Below are 14,681 nucleotides of genomic sequence, written 5' to 3' on the forward strand. Positions count from 1 at the left end.
TTGATCCAGAAAGAAAACCAGGTAGCTATGTTTATATAAAACAAACACACAAGGGGAAGAGGCTCCTTCACCCTATGTTTATAAACCCTTGAGAGACTTTTTCATGGGCCCTTAGATATGGAGTCACTTGCAGGCAGCTTACCTTCCAGGAATTTAACACATGCTGGCAGGCTGCTTAAGAGTCTTTTCAACCTTTGGGGTCAACCGAAAATAGACTCGTTCACTTCAGAAACAATAGCAAAGTTGAACAGATCTGTTCTGTACTTCTGAGTAGATAAGGTTAGCTCCAGACACTTCTTTTGAATTGGGATGTAGATATTCTATATGCATTTAATTCTCTGATCACAAGAACAATTTGGAAAGTGATTCAGGACAGAGCAAGAATAATCCCAATTGCTCAAACATGGTCAAAAAGGTATGGTTCTCGTACTTTCAACTGACTGAGCAATCTCCAATGTCATTGGGGACGTCTCCTTCCCTCATTACTTTTTTAGACAGCCTGGATGTTGAATACATAGTTGCTTCTCTGACCTTCTCTAAAGAAGTGGAGAATATCTTGATCTCCACTTGGAAATAGTAAACCAGAAGATCAGATGAATTCAAAAGGAGTTAGTCAGCCTACTGCCAGGCTGCTACTTTGGATCATTTTGCTTGCAAGTTGAGCGATTTGCTCCAAATTAATTTTCCTTGGCATTCTCAATTCTTTGTATGTCTTCACTGAATGTTCATCTTGGTGCTATTATGGTGTACCATCATAGAGTTGAGGGAGCTCCAATTTCCATTCATTCATTGGTGTCTAAAATTCATGAAAGGCTTTGGCATGAGGCTTCTGGTTTTCAAGCATCCAGTACCCTGGGATCTTAATGTTTTAACACAGCTCATGAAATTCCCCTTTGAATCACTGGACTCTGTTCCCTTGAAGTTTCATACCTGGAAAGTATTATTTCTGGTCATTGTCATTTCTGCTCAACAAGTCAGTCAGCTGCAAGCTCTAATGTCTTGTTTGCCCTATATGAAAATTGGTTCTTTCCTGCTAATTTTCGTTCCTGTAATACCACAGATTAGTCCAGAAAAGTGGGTTGTGTATCCCTACCAGCAGGCGGGGTCAGAGAACAATTAGAACTTTGGGCACTGCTACATAATGAGAGTGCCACCTGTAGTCCCTCAGTATTGGCCTGTACCCAAGCCCACACTAACTAGCGGCCGAGGTTGAAACCCAAAACAAAAAAACGACAATCTGCGGCCTCAACAAACAGACTCAGAAACTGCTCCATCGAGTAACTCTGTCAACACAGAGCTCCGTAATTAAAAAAACAAACAAACAAAAAAACTCCCAGCAAATCGTAAGGCAATGCAGTCTTTCGGTATCTGAAGAAAGGGGTGGGCCTCTGGACTGATCTGTGGTATTACAGGAACGAAAATTGCAGGTAAGAACCAATTTTCATTTCCTGAACATACCCAGATCAGTCCAGAAAAGTGGGATATACTCAAGCCACCCTACACTGGGCGGGAACCCGAAAGACCTGCACGCAATACTCTCAAAGGACGATTCATCATCAGCTTTAACGTCCAAGCGATAATGTTTAGTGAAAGCGTGTAAAGAAGACCACACTGCCGCCCTACAAATCTCCTGAGGTGACAGGAGTTGACACTCCGCCCAAGAGGTCGCTTGTGCCCTGGTTGAGTGTGCTCTGAGACCCAACGGCACTTGACGCCCTCGGGAACTGTAGGCGGAGCCGATAGCTTTCTTAATCCAACGAGAAATGGTCGCCTTAGATGCCTTGTCACCCTGTTTGTGTCCCCCAAACAGGAGAAACAAGTGATCCGAACATCAGAAATTATTAGTAACCTTCAGGTAGCGCAGCAAAATACGCCGGACATCCAATAGATGAAGGTCCCTGTCCTGAGAGGAATCCCGAGCCCAGTGCGTAAAACCGGGAAGATCCACCGCCTGATTGACATGGAAGGCCGAAACCACTTTGGGAAGGAATGAGGGAACCGTGCACAGGGAAATTCTATCGTCACAAATCCGAAGAAAGGGATTGCGGCACGACAATGACTGCAATTCCGAAATCCGGCGGGCCGAGCAAATAGACACAAAACACACTGTTTTTAAAGTCAGATCTTTCAACGAAGCCCTGCGTAGAGGCTCAAAGGGGGCTTCGCACAGCGCCCGGAGAACTAGATTCAAACTCCAATCGGGACAAAGGTCGGACAGGCGGACACAGATGTTTAACTCCTTTGAGAAAGCGAGCAATATCCGGATCTACAGCTAACACCATTCAACCGACCCCGCAAGGCGCCCAACGCTGCCACCTGAACCTGAAGGGAATTAAACGCTAACTCCCTAGCGAGTCCTTGCTGCAAGAATTCAAGCACCCGGATGACATCCACCATCAACGGATTGCAGGAGCGTTGGAGACACCATGCCTCAAACAGCTTCCAAACGCTAACATAAGCCATAGACATGGCTGGACGGAGAGTCCGTAGGAGCATGGAAATAACCTACTCAGAATAACCCTTCAAGCATAAACGTCGCTTCTCAAAAGCCAGGCCGCGAGAGAGAAGTGATCCTCCCGATCCGAAAATATGGGCCCCTGATGGAGAAGATGTGGTAGATGAGCGAGTTGCAACAGACCCTCTAGGGCCAGGCGAATCAGATCCGCAAACCACGGGTGACGCGGCCACTCCGGCGCCACCAGAACCACCTTGCTGGGATGGAGTTCGATGCGAAGAAGAAGTCGACCGATGAGGGGCCACGGAGGAAAGGCATACAGAAGAATTCCTGTGGGCCAAGAACACACCAGCACATCGAGACCCACCGAGCCCTGCTCTCACCGATGGCTGAAAAATCGGTCCGTCTTTGCGTTCGCCCTGGTTGCCATCAGATCCAACTGCAGCACACCCCACGGGCACAAATAAGGTTCCATGCATCGCGAGACAGTTCCCATTCCCTGGGATCGAGTTGTTGTCTGCTGAGAAAAAAAAAAAAAAAAAATCAGCCTGCACGTTCTCCACTCCCGTGACATGAGAAGCTGCAATTCCCTGGAGATGGCGCTCCACCCAGGCGAACAGGAGGCGCGCCTTGAGCGCAACTGCAGGACTTCTTGTGCCCCCTTGGCGGTTGATGTAATCTACCGTTGTTGCATTGTCGGAGAGCACGCAAACCATGCTGTTCCGTATCCAGGAGAGAAACGCCTGTAAGGCCAGCCGTATGGCTCTCGTCTCGAGCCGATTGATGGACCAGGACCCCTCCGTCGGAGACCAGAGCCCTTGGGCGGTTCTGTCTGCACACTCTGCTCCCCAGCCGGACAGACTGGCATTGTGGAGATTATTATCCAATCCGGAGGATCCAAGTCCACTCCCCATTCCAGATTGTTGCATGACAGCCACCATGACAGACTGAGTCTGGACTCAGGAAGTAGCGGCATTGGGAGATGGAACTGTTCAGACACCGGACTCCAGCGCATGTTGTAACGGTTGCAAGTGAGCGAACACCCAGGGCACCAAATCCAAGGTGGAAGCCATGGAGCCCAGGACTTGCAGATGATGCCACACTGTGGGATGCTCGCTCCACAGGAGAGCGTGAATCTGTTCTTGCAGTTTCCGCAGACAATCCTCCACCAGAAACACCTTGCCTTGTAATGTATCAAATCGCGCTCCCAAGTAAATCAGCTTCTGGGTGGGTTCCAAATGACTTTTCTGCACATTGATGACCCACCCGAGTGACTGTAAGGTGACCATCACCGTGTGGACGGACTGTACGCAATCCGGCCGAGACTTGGCGCGAATCAACCAGTCGTCCAGGTAAGGATGGGCCAGAATACCCTCCTTGCAAAGGAAAGCTGCTACCACCACCATAACCTTGGTGAAAGTCAGAGGAGCTGTGGCGAGGCCAAATGGAAGGGCTCGAAACTGGAAGTGCTGACCCAAGACCTTGAAGCGCAGGAACTGCTGATGATTCATCTGGATCGGAATATGAAGATACGCCTCCGTGAGATCAAGGGACGCTAGAAACTCTCCCTTTCGAACCCGCCATCATAGTCCGTAGGGTTTCCATACGAAAACGAGGGACCCTGAGACAACGGTTGAGTTTCTGCAGATCGAGGATGAGACAAAAAGTGCCCTCTTTTTTTGGACCAAGAAGTATGAGTACCGTCCCCGTCCCAGCTGCGCTTCCGGCACCGGGACAATGGCTCTGAGGTTGAGCAGCCTCTGCAGGGTATCCTGTACCACCTCGCGTTTGGCGCGAGAGAGCACACGGGACTCCACGAACACTTCCCTGACTGGACGCGCAAACTCCAGGGCGTAACCTGATCACCTCCAAGACCCAGCGATCTGAGTTTATTCTTGCCCATTCTGCGTAAAAGCCGGATAATCTGCCTCCGACAGCTTCTATGACTGAATGGGTGCTCGTTGCTTCATTGGGCGGGTTTACTGCTACCCGCCCCGAGGAGTCCAGAGTCCCTCCCGAAGCGGCGGCCACAGCGAAAGGACTGTTGTCGACCCGGTGTCGACTTAGGACCTGCCAGAGTGGAATATCTGCCAGATCAAAAATGGTGCGAGTCCCGAAAACGAGCCAGAGGGGGAAAAACTTTGGTCGCTCTTCTTTTTTTTTTTTTTTTTTTTAATTATTTATTGAATTTTTCAATATTAAGATACATTTCACAGTCAGAGTAATAAACAAAAAGTAACATAATACTTCCTTCAAAATTTAGATCTATATCTGTGAATTTTTATCTAAAATATACATGGTCATAAGAAAAAGAGAATATGATATGGCTTACTTAACTTCAGAAGCAGTTATTCTAGGAAACTTACAATAAAGATTTATCAATCTCACCATAGTATATACTAATTCCCAGCTCAGAGTTTTTAGGGTTGGGCATTCAGGTACGATCTTAACTGGATAGGTTGATTAAAGATACATTTTTTCCCTTGATATATAATACAGGAACATGGAAATCTTAAAATAAATTTAATCCCTTTTTGTTGAGCTTGCTCTCTCATTGTTAAAAATTCTTTCCTCCTAGTTTGTGACTCTCGTGATATATCAGGAAACATCCTTATATACAGACCATAAAATTTGGCTTTCTGGTTTCTGAAATATATCCTAAGTAACGAATCTCTTTCAGAAATAAAAGAAAATTGCACAATGAGAGTAGCTCTAGTCTTTATATCCATCTCAAAAGACTTTTCCAATAGATCGGATAAACCCAGATCTACTTGATTGTCCTGTTTTAGATCATCTAGTGCCTGTTTTTGAGGTATATAATAGATCCTTGCAATTGCAGGTATTGCTTCATTTGTATATTTTAACACATTAACAAGATAACTTTTAAATAAATCTGTTGCAGACATTAAATGAGTTTTGGGAAAATTAAGCAACCTTAAATTTTTCTCCCTCATTTGATTTTCTATAATTTCCAATTTGTCAGTATGTATTTTCTCAGACTTAATTAAGTTTCCTTGTATTTTATCTATTTCCTTCACTTTAGTTTCTACAGAGTGTACAGAACCTTCTATTTTATCTATCTTCATCTGATGGGTTACATGCTTGTTCAAAACTTCCTGCAATGTTTTTGCCACACTATTAATAGATTTTTGCATTGATAATAGTAAAGTCCCTATTTCTTCAAGGGTAAAATTCCTCTGGGTGATCACGGTTATTCCAGACACTGATCCTCCTTGAATGACTCCATCTCCTCCCTCTAATGGGGCCTGGGCGGGTACAGGCTGTTGTAAAAAACTACCATTTTGATCCCTAGAGTCCATTACTGGACTCTCCGAGGAGCAGGTTAAAGTACCTACTACTCTCTGGTCTCGCAGTGGAGTATAGTTTAGGTTGAGTCTTGGATCCTCCAAGGAATCAATCCTTACTCTGATCCCGCTTGGTGGCTCCGGTGTTACTGGTGCTCCCGGGGTCAGAGATGTTTCTTGGGTCTGGAGGGAAATCCCCTGCTCCTGGTCATATCCCTCAGCGACCACCCCCCCTGGGATTTCTATGGGAGTTTTCACAAAGCAATCCTCTATTTTGGGTTGATTACCAATTACAGGTGTAGAGGATAAATCCCTTAGCTTTGCCTTCCTCTTTGTATGCGGCATTACAAAGAGGAGGCTCAGCCAGAGTAGATTTTATTTACCCAAAATAAGGAAGACTGAAGAAAAGAAAAAAGAAATCTCACCTAGGATCCTTTGCCTTAGTCCAAATATGAAGTCAGTTCCATACCATAAACTCGTGGCTGCAGAATCGATTAACCAAAAATTTCCTGCCAGAGCCAAGCACGCCAAGTGAAGCCGAGCAAAGCCGTGCACCCCTTAGGCGTGCTCGGCTTTGGCAGTGCTCCGGCGGCTACGATGCGCCGATAGGACGCTGTTCTTGTAGGCGTCCTAGTCAGCTCCTCCCCCGACGTCCGGGTCACGCTAGGCAGGCAGGATCAGGTGAGAAGGAAATTCGCTGGCAGGCTGTGCAAAGGCAAGAATCAAAGCTGCAGCCTGGTCGCTCTTCTATCCTCTGGCAACCTATGGCCCTTGGACTCCCCGAGGAGCTTGACCAACTGATCCAACTCCTCCCCAAAGAGAAGCTTGCCCTTGAAGGGAAGGTTACAAAGTTGGGATTTTGAGGAGAGGTCCGCTGCGCAATTCCGTAACGAGAGAAGGCGACGAGCTGCCACCACGGACACCATGGACCGAGCAGAGGTCCGAAGGAGGTCGTATAGCGCATCTGCTCCATACGCAATTCTGGTTTCCAAATGGGCCAGCTGCAACGCTCCAACGTCTGCCGCATTAGTACTCGCCTCTTGGACCCAGCACAGGCACGCTTGTTGCTTAAGACTAGCGCAGACTGCCACTCAAAGGCTAAAGCGGCCACTTCAAAAACCTGCTTCAACTGGATCTCCAGCTTTCGGTCCTGCATGTCCTTTAAGGCGGCAGATCCTGTCACTGTTATCGTGGTCTTCTTTGTGACCGCTGAGATGGCTGCGTCCACTTTCGGAATCTTCAGCAGGTCCAGCACCTCTGACAACAGTGGGTAGAGCTTTCCCATCGCTCTACCCATCTTTAAGCCCGCATCTGGAGTATCCCACTCATGGGTCACCAGCTTTCAGACTTTCTTAGGCAGTGGAAAAGCTGTTGATGGTCCCTGAATACCATTCAGAACCGGATTAACCCCTTCATTATCAGAATCCTCTTGAATAACCTTAAGACAGAGGACATCCAGTACCTGGGGAATAAGCAGACGAAGCTCATCTCGCTTAAACAGGCGGACAACTGTAGGATCATCACCCTCCACTGGAGGGAGGTCATCCCCATCAGGATCATCCGTATCCATGTCCACTGGATCAGGATTCTGGTCTGGATCCGCACCCGGTAGCTGCGCAGATCTGACCCCCAGACTCTGAACCGACGCTGCCCCTGCCCCAAAACCTGGGTCATGGCGATCCCCATGACCATCCTCCCCAGGACGAGAGCGGACCACCGGGCGCTGCAGGATGTCCCTGCTTCAGAGGGGACTCAGCGGGATCCTCAGCTTGCCCGGGTCTCTTTAAGGAAGTCTGTCTCCGTGCCAAAAATGCCTGATGCATCAACAAGATAAACTCTGGGAAAAAATCTCCTGCATCTATCTCCCCATCTGGGGGGTTCTGCAGGGCCGATTCCCCAGTCGCCAACATTGGAACTACTACCATGGGAACCAAAGTGGGAGGGGGGGAATCTTCTTGCTCAGAGTGTTGCGAGTCACCCCCCCCCTCCGTGGGGGGGGAGGGGCCATTCCCGACGGGCCTTCCAAACCGGAGCAGTCTGGGCACAATGACACAGAGTTCAAATTCTGCCCGTGAGATCGCTAATTTTCACGGCGCCATGCCGGGCCGTGTAGCCACACAGTCAGAGCAGCTGAGGGAAGAAAAAAAATAGGCCCGAGACCTGCAGCCACTCGAGCACTGCCGGCAGCGCAGGAAAAAAAAAATAGAAAAAAAAAACAAGGCCTCCGCGAGGAACCGCGCTGTTCAGCCACCCGGGTGCTGAAAATGCGGCCTGGACCCAGTATACACACTGCCTACTTTCACTGTCAACCCGGAGCGGAAGGAAATGAGACTGCAACGGCTCAAAGCTGTCCCCACAGCCTGCTGCACATCAGGCTCCTCCGGTGCTGACTCCTTACCTCAGACTGAAGAGACTTTTTTTTTTTTAGCTAACTTTAAACTACTGAAGCCTGCACTAACAGGGGTCGAGGGAGCAGCTTCGGGGGTAGGAAGACCAGGAGCCCCCAGCCTGTACACCCCGGGACGGAGCGGGCGAAACACAGTCAGGGGTGTCTAACCCCCCCCCCAGACACCCAGCTTCCACTGAGGGATGGCCCACGAAGGTGCCTAACACCTCAGGAAGCAAACGAGAAGGAATAATAAAATAAATTTCCTAACTACCCTGAAAAAAACTAAGACTGCAGGAGATGCACCCTACCACCTGCTGGAGTCAGAGAAATACTGAGGGACTGCAGGTGCCACTCATTATGTAGCAGTGCCCAAAGTTCTAATTGGGATACACTACCCACTTTTCTGGACTGATCTGGGTATGTTCAGGAACTTCAGTTTTTCCAAAGCAGGATGGTCTTACATACTCGCTTTAAGTATATTCTGAAGAGAGTTTCGGCATTTCAAATCAAGCCATTGTTCTTCCCACCTTTTTTCCCCCCAAGACCTCATGCTCATGAAGGTGACATAGCTCTCCACTTCTTAGTAGACAAAAGTGCTCTTACAATCTGAGGACAACTCAACCTCCTCAGAAAAGCTTCTCAGCTGTCTTCTGAGCTGAATAAATTAGGAGTGGCTGTTGTCAAAAAGGGCTCTGTCAAATTAACAGACTGCACTGTGCATGGTTATGTACTGGCTGGCCTACAAATCACAGATTCAGTCAAGGCGTAGCAAGTATAATCTATGGCTCCCTCAGTGGCTCAAATAAGGGACATCTCCACTGAAGACATCTGCAAAGCCGCACCTTGATCATGTGTACACATCTTTACATCCCACAGTACATCAAGAGTTGACAGTTGCTTTGGGCAAACAGTTTTGTTCAACCTACTCACCTAGCAGTCCACTCTTCACTGGTGGGGTCAGGTTAAGTACTCTGTAGTACAACACGTAGCTTGGGTCTCCCCATGCATAATGGCTCATTCATGCCCGATTGTTGATGGAGAACATAGGTTTGCCTACCTGTAAACAGGATTCACTGTAGACACTAGGATTAATTAGCTAAATTTCCACCTGCCTCCCTGGAGGGTAGACTACCATGCTAAAGCTTACCTCTCTCTGAAACTGACTGAGGGGCACACAAGACAGTATGTGCATGGGAGTAACCATGCTTGTTCAGTAAGAGACTCTTACTGAGCTAAAGAGAGGGGTCCGTTCAGTGCTGTCAGATGGCACCCACACACAATGGCTAATTCATGCTGCTGTTTACAGGTAAGAATCTGCTTTGTGCTTTTTAGAAGATTCATAATGGAGGTAACTTTCAAAAGAGTTGCATAAATGTAACATACTATCATTGCAATTTTCAAAAGCCCATTTACAAGCTTAAAGTGCACGTATGTATAAAATCTATTGATATTTCAATGGCATATTGTAGCAATTTTCAAAAGCCCACTTCCACACATTGTATTTACATGTCTAAAACCCAGTTTTAAGTATATAAATCCTTTTTAAAATTACCCTCAAAAGGTTACACTAGAGCTGACCAGAGCAGCACACAGTAACCCCACTGCCCATATAATAGATCCAAGTAGGATTCTTGAACCTGGTTTCTGCTCCTTGGGGCAGCAGGGGGCTGGGGACATGGGAGGCAATGATCACAACAAGAGGACGTTACAGATGATGTGCAACAGTGACCTGTGCTGGCTAGCTTAAGGGTACACCTGTACCAGGTTCCAGAGGGGACCATAGTCTATGCCTCTTGGGCAGAGGAGCATCACCATGATAGCTGGCCTAGATGGAAGAAAAATAAAAATGGGTAAAAACAATAAGGGGTTGCAAATGAAGCCCCATAGTGCCTCATCCTTGAAACCAGCCACTGTACTATGTGGATACTTGAGGAAGTAGCTACTTGCCATTACTGCCCCCTCCCAAAAAACTGTTTTTACAATTATGAGGGTACACTCTAAATGCACGATAGCCCTCGGGTCTGTTCTACACAACGAATGAGCGCAGGTGCATCCGAGCCCGTGTTCTAACCCCTCCTTTCCTACCCCATGCAGGTTAAGAGTATCATAAGAGCGGAGTGGTGACGCATCACGGGACTCCGGCGCATGTAGATGATGTCATAGGAGGTATTTAAGGGGCTTGCTTGCCTGATCCACCACCCCTTTTCATTGCTTCTGCATTCCCACCTACCCTTCCTTGGGGCCGAGTTAGAAAGGGTAATGCTGATCTTAGCATTGCTGCTATGCATTATACTATTCTTTGTTACAGTTATTGGGAAGAATGGTAGTTAAGGAAAGGGTAATTAGATAAACTATGTTAGAATCATATTGATTATCTACCCTTAAGGAATTCTCCCGGTTTTAGGCGGGTGCATGAGCCGGTGGGCTGATTTTGCCAGCCAGGGGGTGGCCTCATTGCTTGGAAGGTCATGGTGGGGGTGGGTTGTATACTTACAGAACTGCATAGAAAATGAGCAGCATGTTCATCGACAGGAAAGGAGAAGACGTCACTTGATGGAAGATGGCAAAGGGCCTGTTCCGATCTGAAGAACAGAGAAGGCCTACTTTAGTCATAAGCTGCGGCAATGACTCTGGAGAAACACAGTTATGTATATATTGCATGCACTAGAGCAGTTACCATTCCTAAAGCTCTTCCTCATCTTCCCTTCATGAGAACGTGGAAAGATATCAGCCTGGGCTATGGACACCTCAGGTTTGGTAGCCTCAAGAAGATTCGGAGTCTCCAAAGGGAATTCTACAAGAGAAGAGCAAGCACTACATTTTATCTTAAAAAAATAAAATAATCGGTCAGCATTATGATTCAGGCACAAGGCTTGCAGTGGAAATATCACACCTAACAAGCAGGTAATGCAACCAAAACAGATTTTTAACCTAAATATATCAATGTTATTTTTTAATTTAAATGTATTTCAAGTTTTAGGAGTATTTTGGCAATCTAAACCAATTCAAACATTCCAAGGAAATTACTTATTAAATACAACTAAAATTTAAACAATCATTTTGTACACCCACTTGCAGACTGCCATGGAGCACAGAGCTGTTTTAGGTCTATTATAATAAGGGATAAAAACAGATATTTCTAGAAGGATTCCTAGAAAAGCACAGACACGAGACTGGGAGAAAGGCTTTTAGTGAATCTGGGCCTAAAAGCTATGCTTTCATGAAGCTCTTGCCTTCGATACAGTTTTCTCAACACAGATAGAACTTTTGATGAGGGGTAGGCAACGCAGACCTAGTGTGCCACAAACAGCTCTGGTTTTCAGGGCATCTACAATGAATATACATGAAATATAATTTGCATACAATGAAGGCAGTGCATGCAAATATACATCATGCATATCCTGAGAAACCAGACTGGATAATGGCACTCCAAAATTGGAGTTGCCTACCCCTGACTTAAATATATCAATCGTTCCCATAATAAGATCTTTGTGAGCTAAATTTAAAATACAGTTGTATGGTACTAGAATGTTGTAGTAGGAAAGATGATTGTCAAAATATTTTGAAGTATAATTATGTTTTCTATTGGGTGGCAGCAAGAGGGATATAAACTTCTTTAGAGCAACTCATCAGCTATTTCCTGCACAGTCTTTTTTGTGCCAAAAAAGTTACAGAAGGGTTAAGATAATCACCCATTTATATCTATTCACCTGAAAATTTGCATATGATGTGTAGACCTTTAGAGGTCGATATTCAAAAGCCATTTAGACAGAGAACTGAAAGTGTTTGACTAAATGGCTACCTGGCAATATTCATTACTGTATGTGGCTAAATTCTAGCCGCATAAGTCAGGGGCATTACAGGGTGGGCAGGAGGCATTTCCAGGCGGAGCAGAGTTAGCAGCACTAGTTAATGGGCTAACCGATATTCGGAGTTAGTCACTTAACCTATGTGGCTAACACCGGTCAGGCTGTAGTGCTGTCCTAAAGTTAGCTGGTTACTTTAAGATAGCCGGGTACGTTTATCCCGCTAACTAGCTGAGATGCACAGCAGCTGAACATGGACCCCTTATGTATTATGTATTCTAAAAGGAGGTAATGCATGCACTCGTCTTGGGAGAGATCCCTTTTGTGACAAAGATGTAGCTTCACTTCTGGGAATACCAACAGCATTGGTTAAACATGCTGCTGGTAACTTGTTTCTGATATGGGAAGAGACCTTGATGAATCAAGTCCTTTAATGCACTTCTGGAGAAGTAATCAAATATTATTACGTCTTTCTTTCAGAGGCATACTATAAATGCTATGTGAAAATTAGCTATTTCGCAAATTTAATTAAAATAATCAGCACTTGCTCCTCTAAGCAAATTTTGCTAAATTTAGAAAGGTTTGCTAAAAAGTAAAAAAGTGATGAGTTTGAGAAAATGATTTTATTATTGATCTACTGAAAGTTAATTTTCTTTTGCAAATAATTCACCAGGATAAATACTCCCAAAACCTAACACTGTTTCATACTAAAAAAACCCCCCAAAAAACCAAAAACTTCACATCTCTAAATATAAAGTAACACATCTACACAGACCTTGGGAATTCTCGGACTCTGGAGTTTGAGAGCTCGTGCTGCTAAATTCTTCCATCTCTTGTCTTCGATGTTTCACCATTCCATCCAACTCTGAGAAATCCACATTAAAATCCTGAAGACCAAGAAAAAAGGGAAAATCGGAACAGGAAAGAATTCAAAATCTAGAGCAAGTTAAACGCTGTAAAAGTGCACCCCTTTGGTTCCAAAAGTACCAGCTTTGGTCTTAACCAGATTTCCTTTTCTTGACCAGTTTACAAGGGCTTCCTAAAATATGAGAGAAGCACAGAGGATCCCTTACTTGCGAAGAAGAGAAAAGGGAACGCTGTAGGCAAAAGGAAGCAAAGTAGGCAAACAGATTGGGTCTTATTTATTTATTTAATGCACGCTTTTCTATACCGGCATTCATGATGCGTATCATATCATATCATACCGGTTTACATGGAACAAGGGGTGAACATTAACTTAACATTGAACAAGAGGCAAAGTTACAAAAAAACAAGGTGGAGTGAACTTGGACATTGAGGTAGCAAGCGGCTACAGAAAAAGGAGGTGGTCTTAAACAAGTGGTAAACTAGGGGATGCCTGGGTCTATAAGGAGTGCTTTCCTACATGTCTTTTATTCATAGTTCAAACCTATTGCGGGAAGGCTTGTAATAGCCAGGTTTTAAGTTTTTTCCGAAAAGTTAAAAGGCAGGGTTCAAGTCTGATTATTATTATTATAAGTCTGATTATTGCCTTTATTGTCATATTCTATGGGAAGAGCTGGCTATTGCTCCCCCAGCTAGTTGGGTTTTCAGGATATCCCTAATGAATATGCATGACAAATATTTGCATACAAAGAAGGTAGCGCATGCAAATAATCTCATGCATATTTGTTAGGGATAACCTGAAAACCCGACTGGTGGTGGTGTGGGGGGGGGGGGGGGGGCCGTAGGACCGGTTTGAGCACCTCTGCCTTAGCCCATAGTGTCTTGTGCAAGAGAATGGTGGTTGGATTAGTCAAATCTCCTGAGCATGATGGGGTGGAGAGTGGCCATCAGCAAGGTTTCCTTTACCTATGAGCAGTGCCTCCCCATTTCCCGAGGGTACATTTTTCAAGATCCTGCAGCAAATTTGTGTGGCAAAGTTTTCCTATTAAAATTTATTTAAAAACAAAAACAAAAAACCTTTATAAAAATGGTCATGTTGCATCAAGTTAATTTGCCTGGCTCTATTCGAGGAAAAGGGATCTGGAAATTGGGCACATGGGGATCTAAATAAGAGAAAAATGAAGAAGAGTCTCAGGCAAGGGGGGGTAGAAGGATAAGGAATGGAAGTATAAGAGTATGGGGGAAGCAGGGAGGATAAGGAAAGTGTAGGAGCAAGGCCCAAAAACAATTCCAACAGATTTCTGTATGCTGAGAAGATGGAGTCAGGCTACAAAGGAGTCTGGGATATTTGGACAACTCGCTGAACAAAGGAAAGACTTTTGCTGCATACCAAGCTGGTCTGGCGCCCAAGTGTCATCTTTATGGCATTCACAAACGGCCCATCAAAGCCAATAAATGTAGATGAGATGTCTCTTACATCCTTGTGGTTTATGTTCACTTGCCTGTGAGCTGACCCAACAGCTTGAAGGAAAAAAAACAAACCCCCCCCAAAAAAAAAAACAACCCACCAATGTGGACTGGACCAATCATGCAGCTGATCTCATATCCGATTAATTTGTATTAATGAACTAAGAAGTGCAAACGGAGGCCTTTAACAAAGGTAAGAACAAAAGAATTGGGAGCCACATGACAGACTCGCTGATGCCAGAAATCACCACAGGAATTGCAGCCTTGAGTGCTATCTGTCTCTTTTTTCCTCACAAGACGGATCAGCTCAATTCAGGCCGGCTACCATAAATTCCTCAACACTGTGAGACGGGAGACAATGAAACTAAAGAAGCTGCCAGAGACTGTCTGCATTT

General features: G+C 45.5%; 1 protein-coding gene across 4 annotated transcripts in view; it reads right to left on the reverse strand.

The window, feature by feature from the left end:
- GRAMD2B (GRAM domain containing 2B) overlaps window positions 1–14,681 on the reverse strand; it is a 185,041-nt gene that overhangs the window by 20,387 nt on the left and 149,973 nt on the right. For 3 of the 4 annotated variants that reach the window (XM_029619444.1, XM_029619473.1, XM_029619463.1), the window contains 3 exons: window positions 12,731–12,842; window positions 10,827–10,943; window positions 10,644–10,749 (listed from right to left, as the gene is read on the reverse strand). In XM_029619444.1, coding sequence (XP_029475304.1) covers window positions 10,644–10,749; window positions 10,827–10,943; window positions 12,731–12,842 — 335 coding nt within the window. The remainder of the gene's footprint in view (window positions 1–10,643; window positions 10,750–10,826; window positions 10,944–12,730; window positions 12,843–14,681) is intronic. The other variant, XM_029619453.1, reaches the window with a different exon arrangement.

This window comes from Rhinatrema bivittatum, chromosome 1 (genome assembly GCF_901001135.1).
Source record: "Rhinatrema bivittatum chromosome 1, aRhiBiv1.1, whole genome shotgun sequence".
Classification (NCBI taxonomy): Eukaryota; Metazoa; Chordata; class Amphibia; order Gymnophiona; family Rhinatrematidae; genus Rhinatrema; species Rhinatrema bivittatum.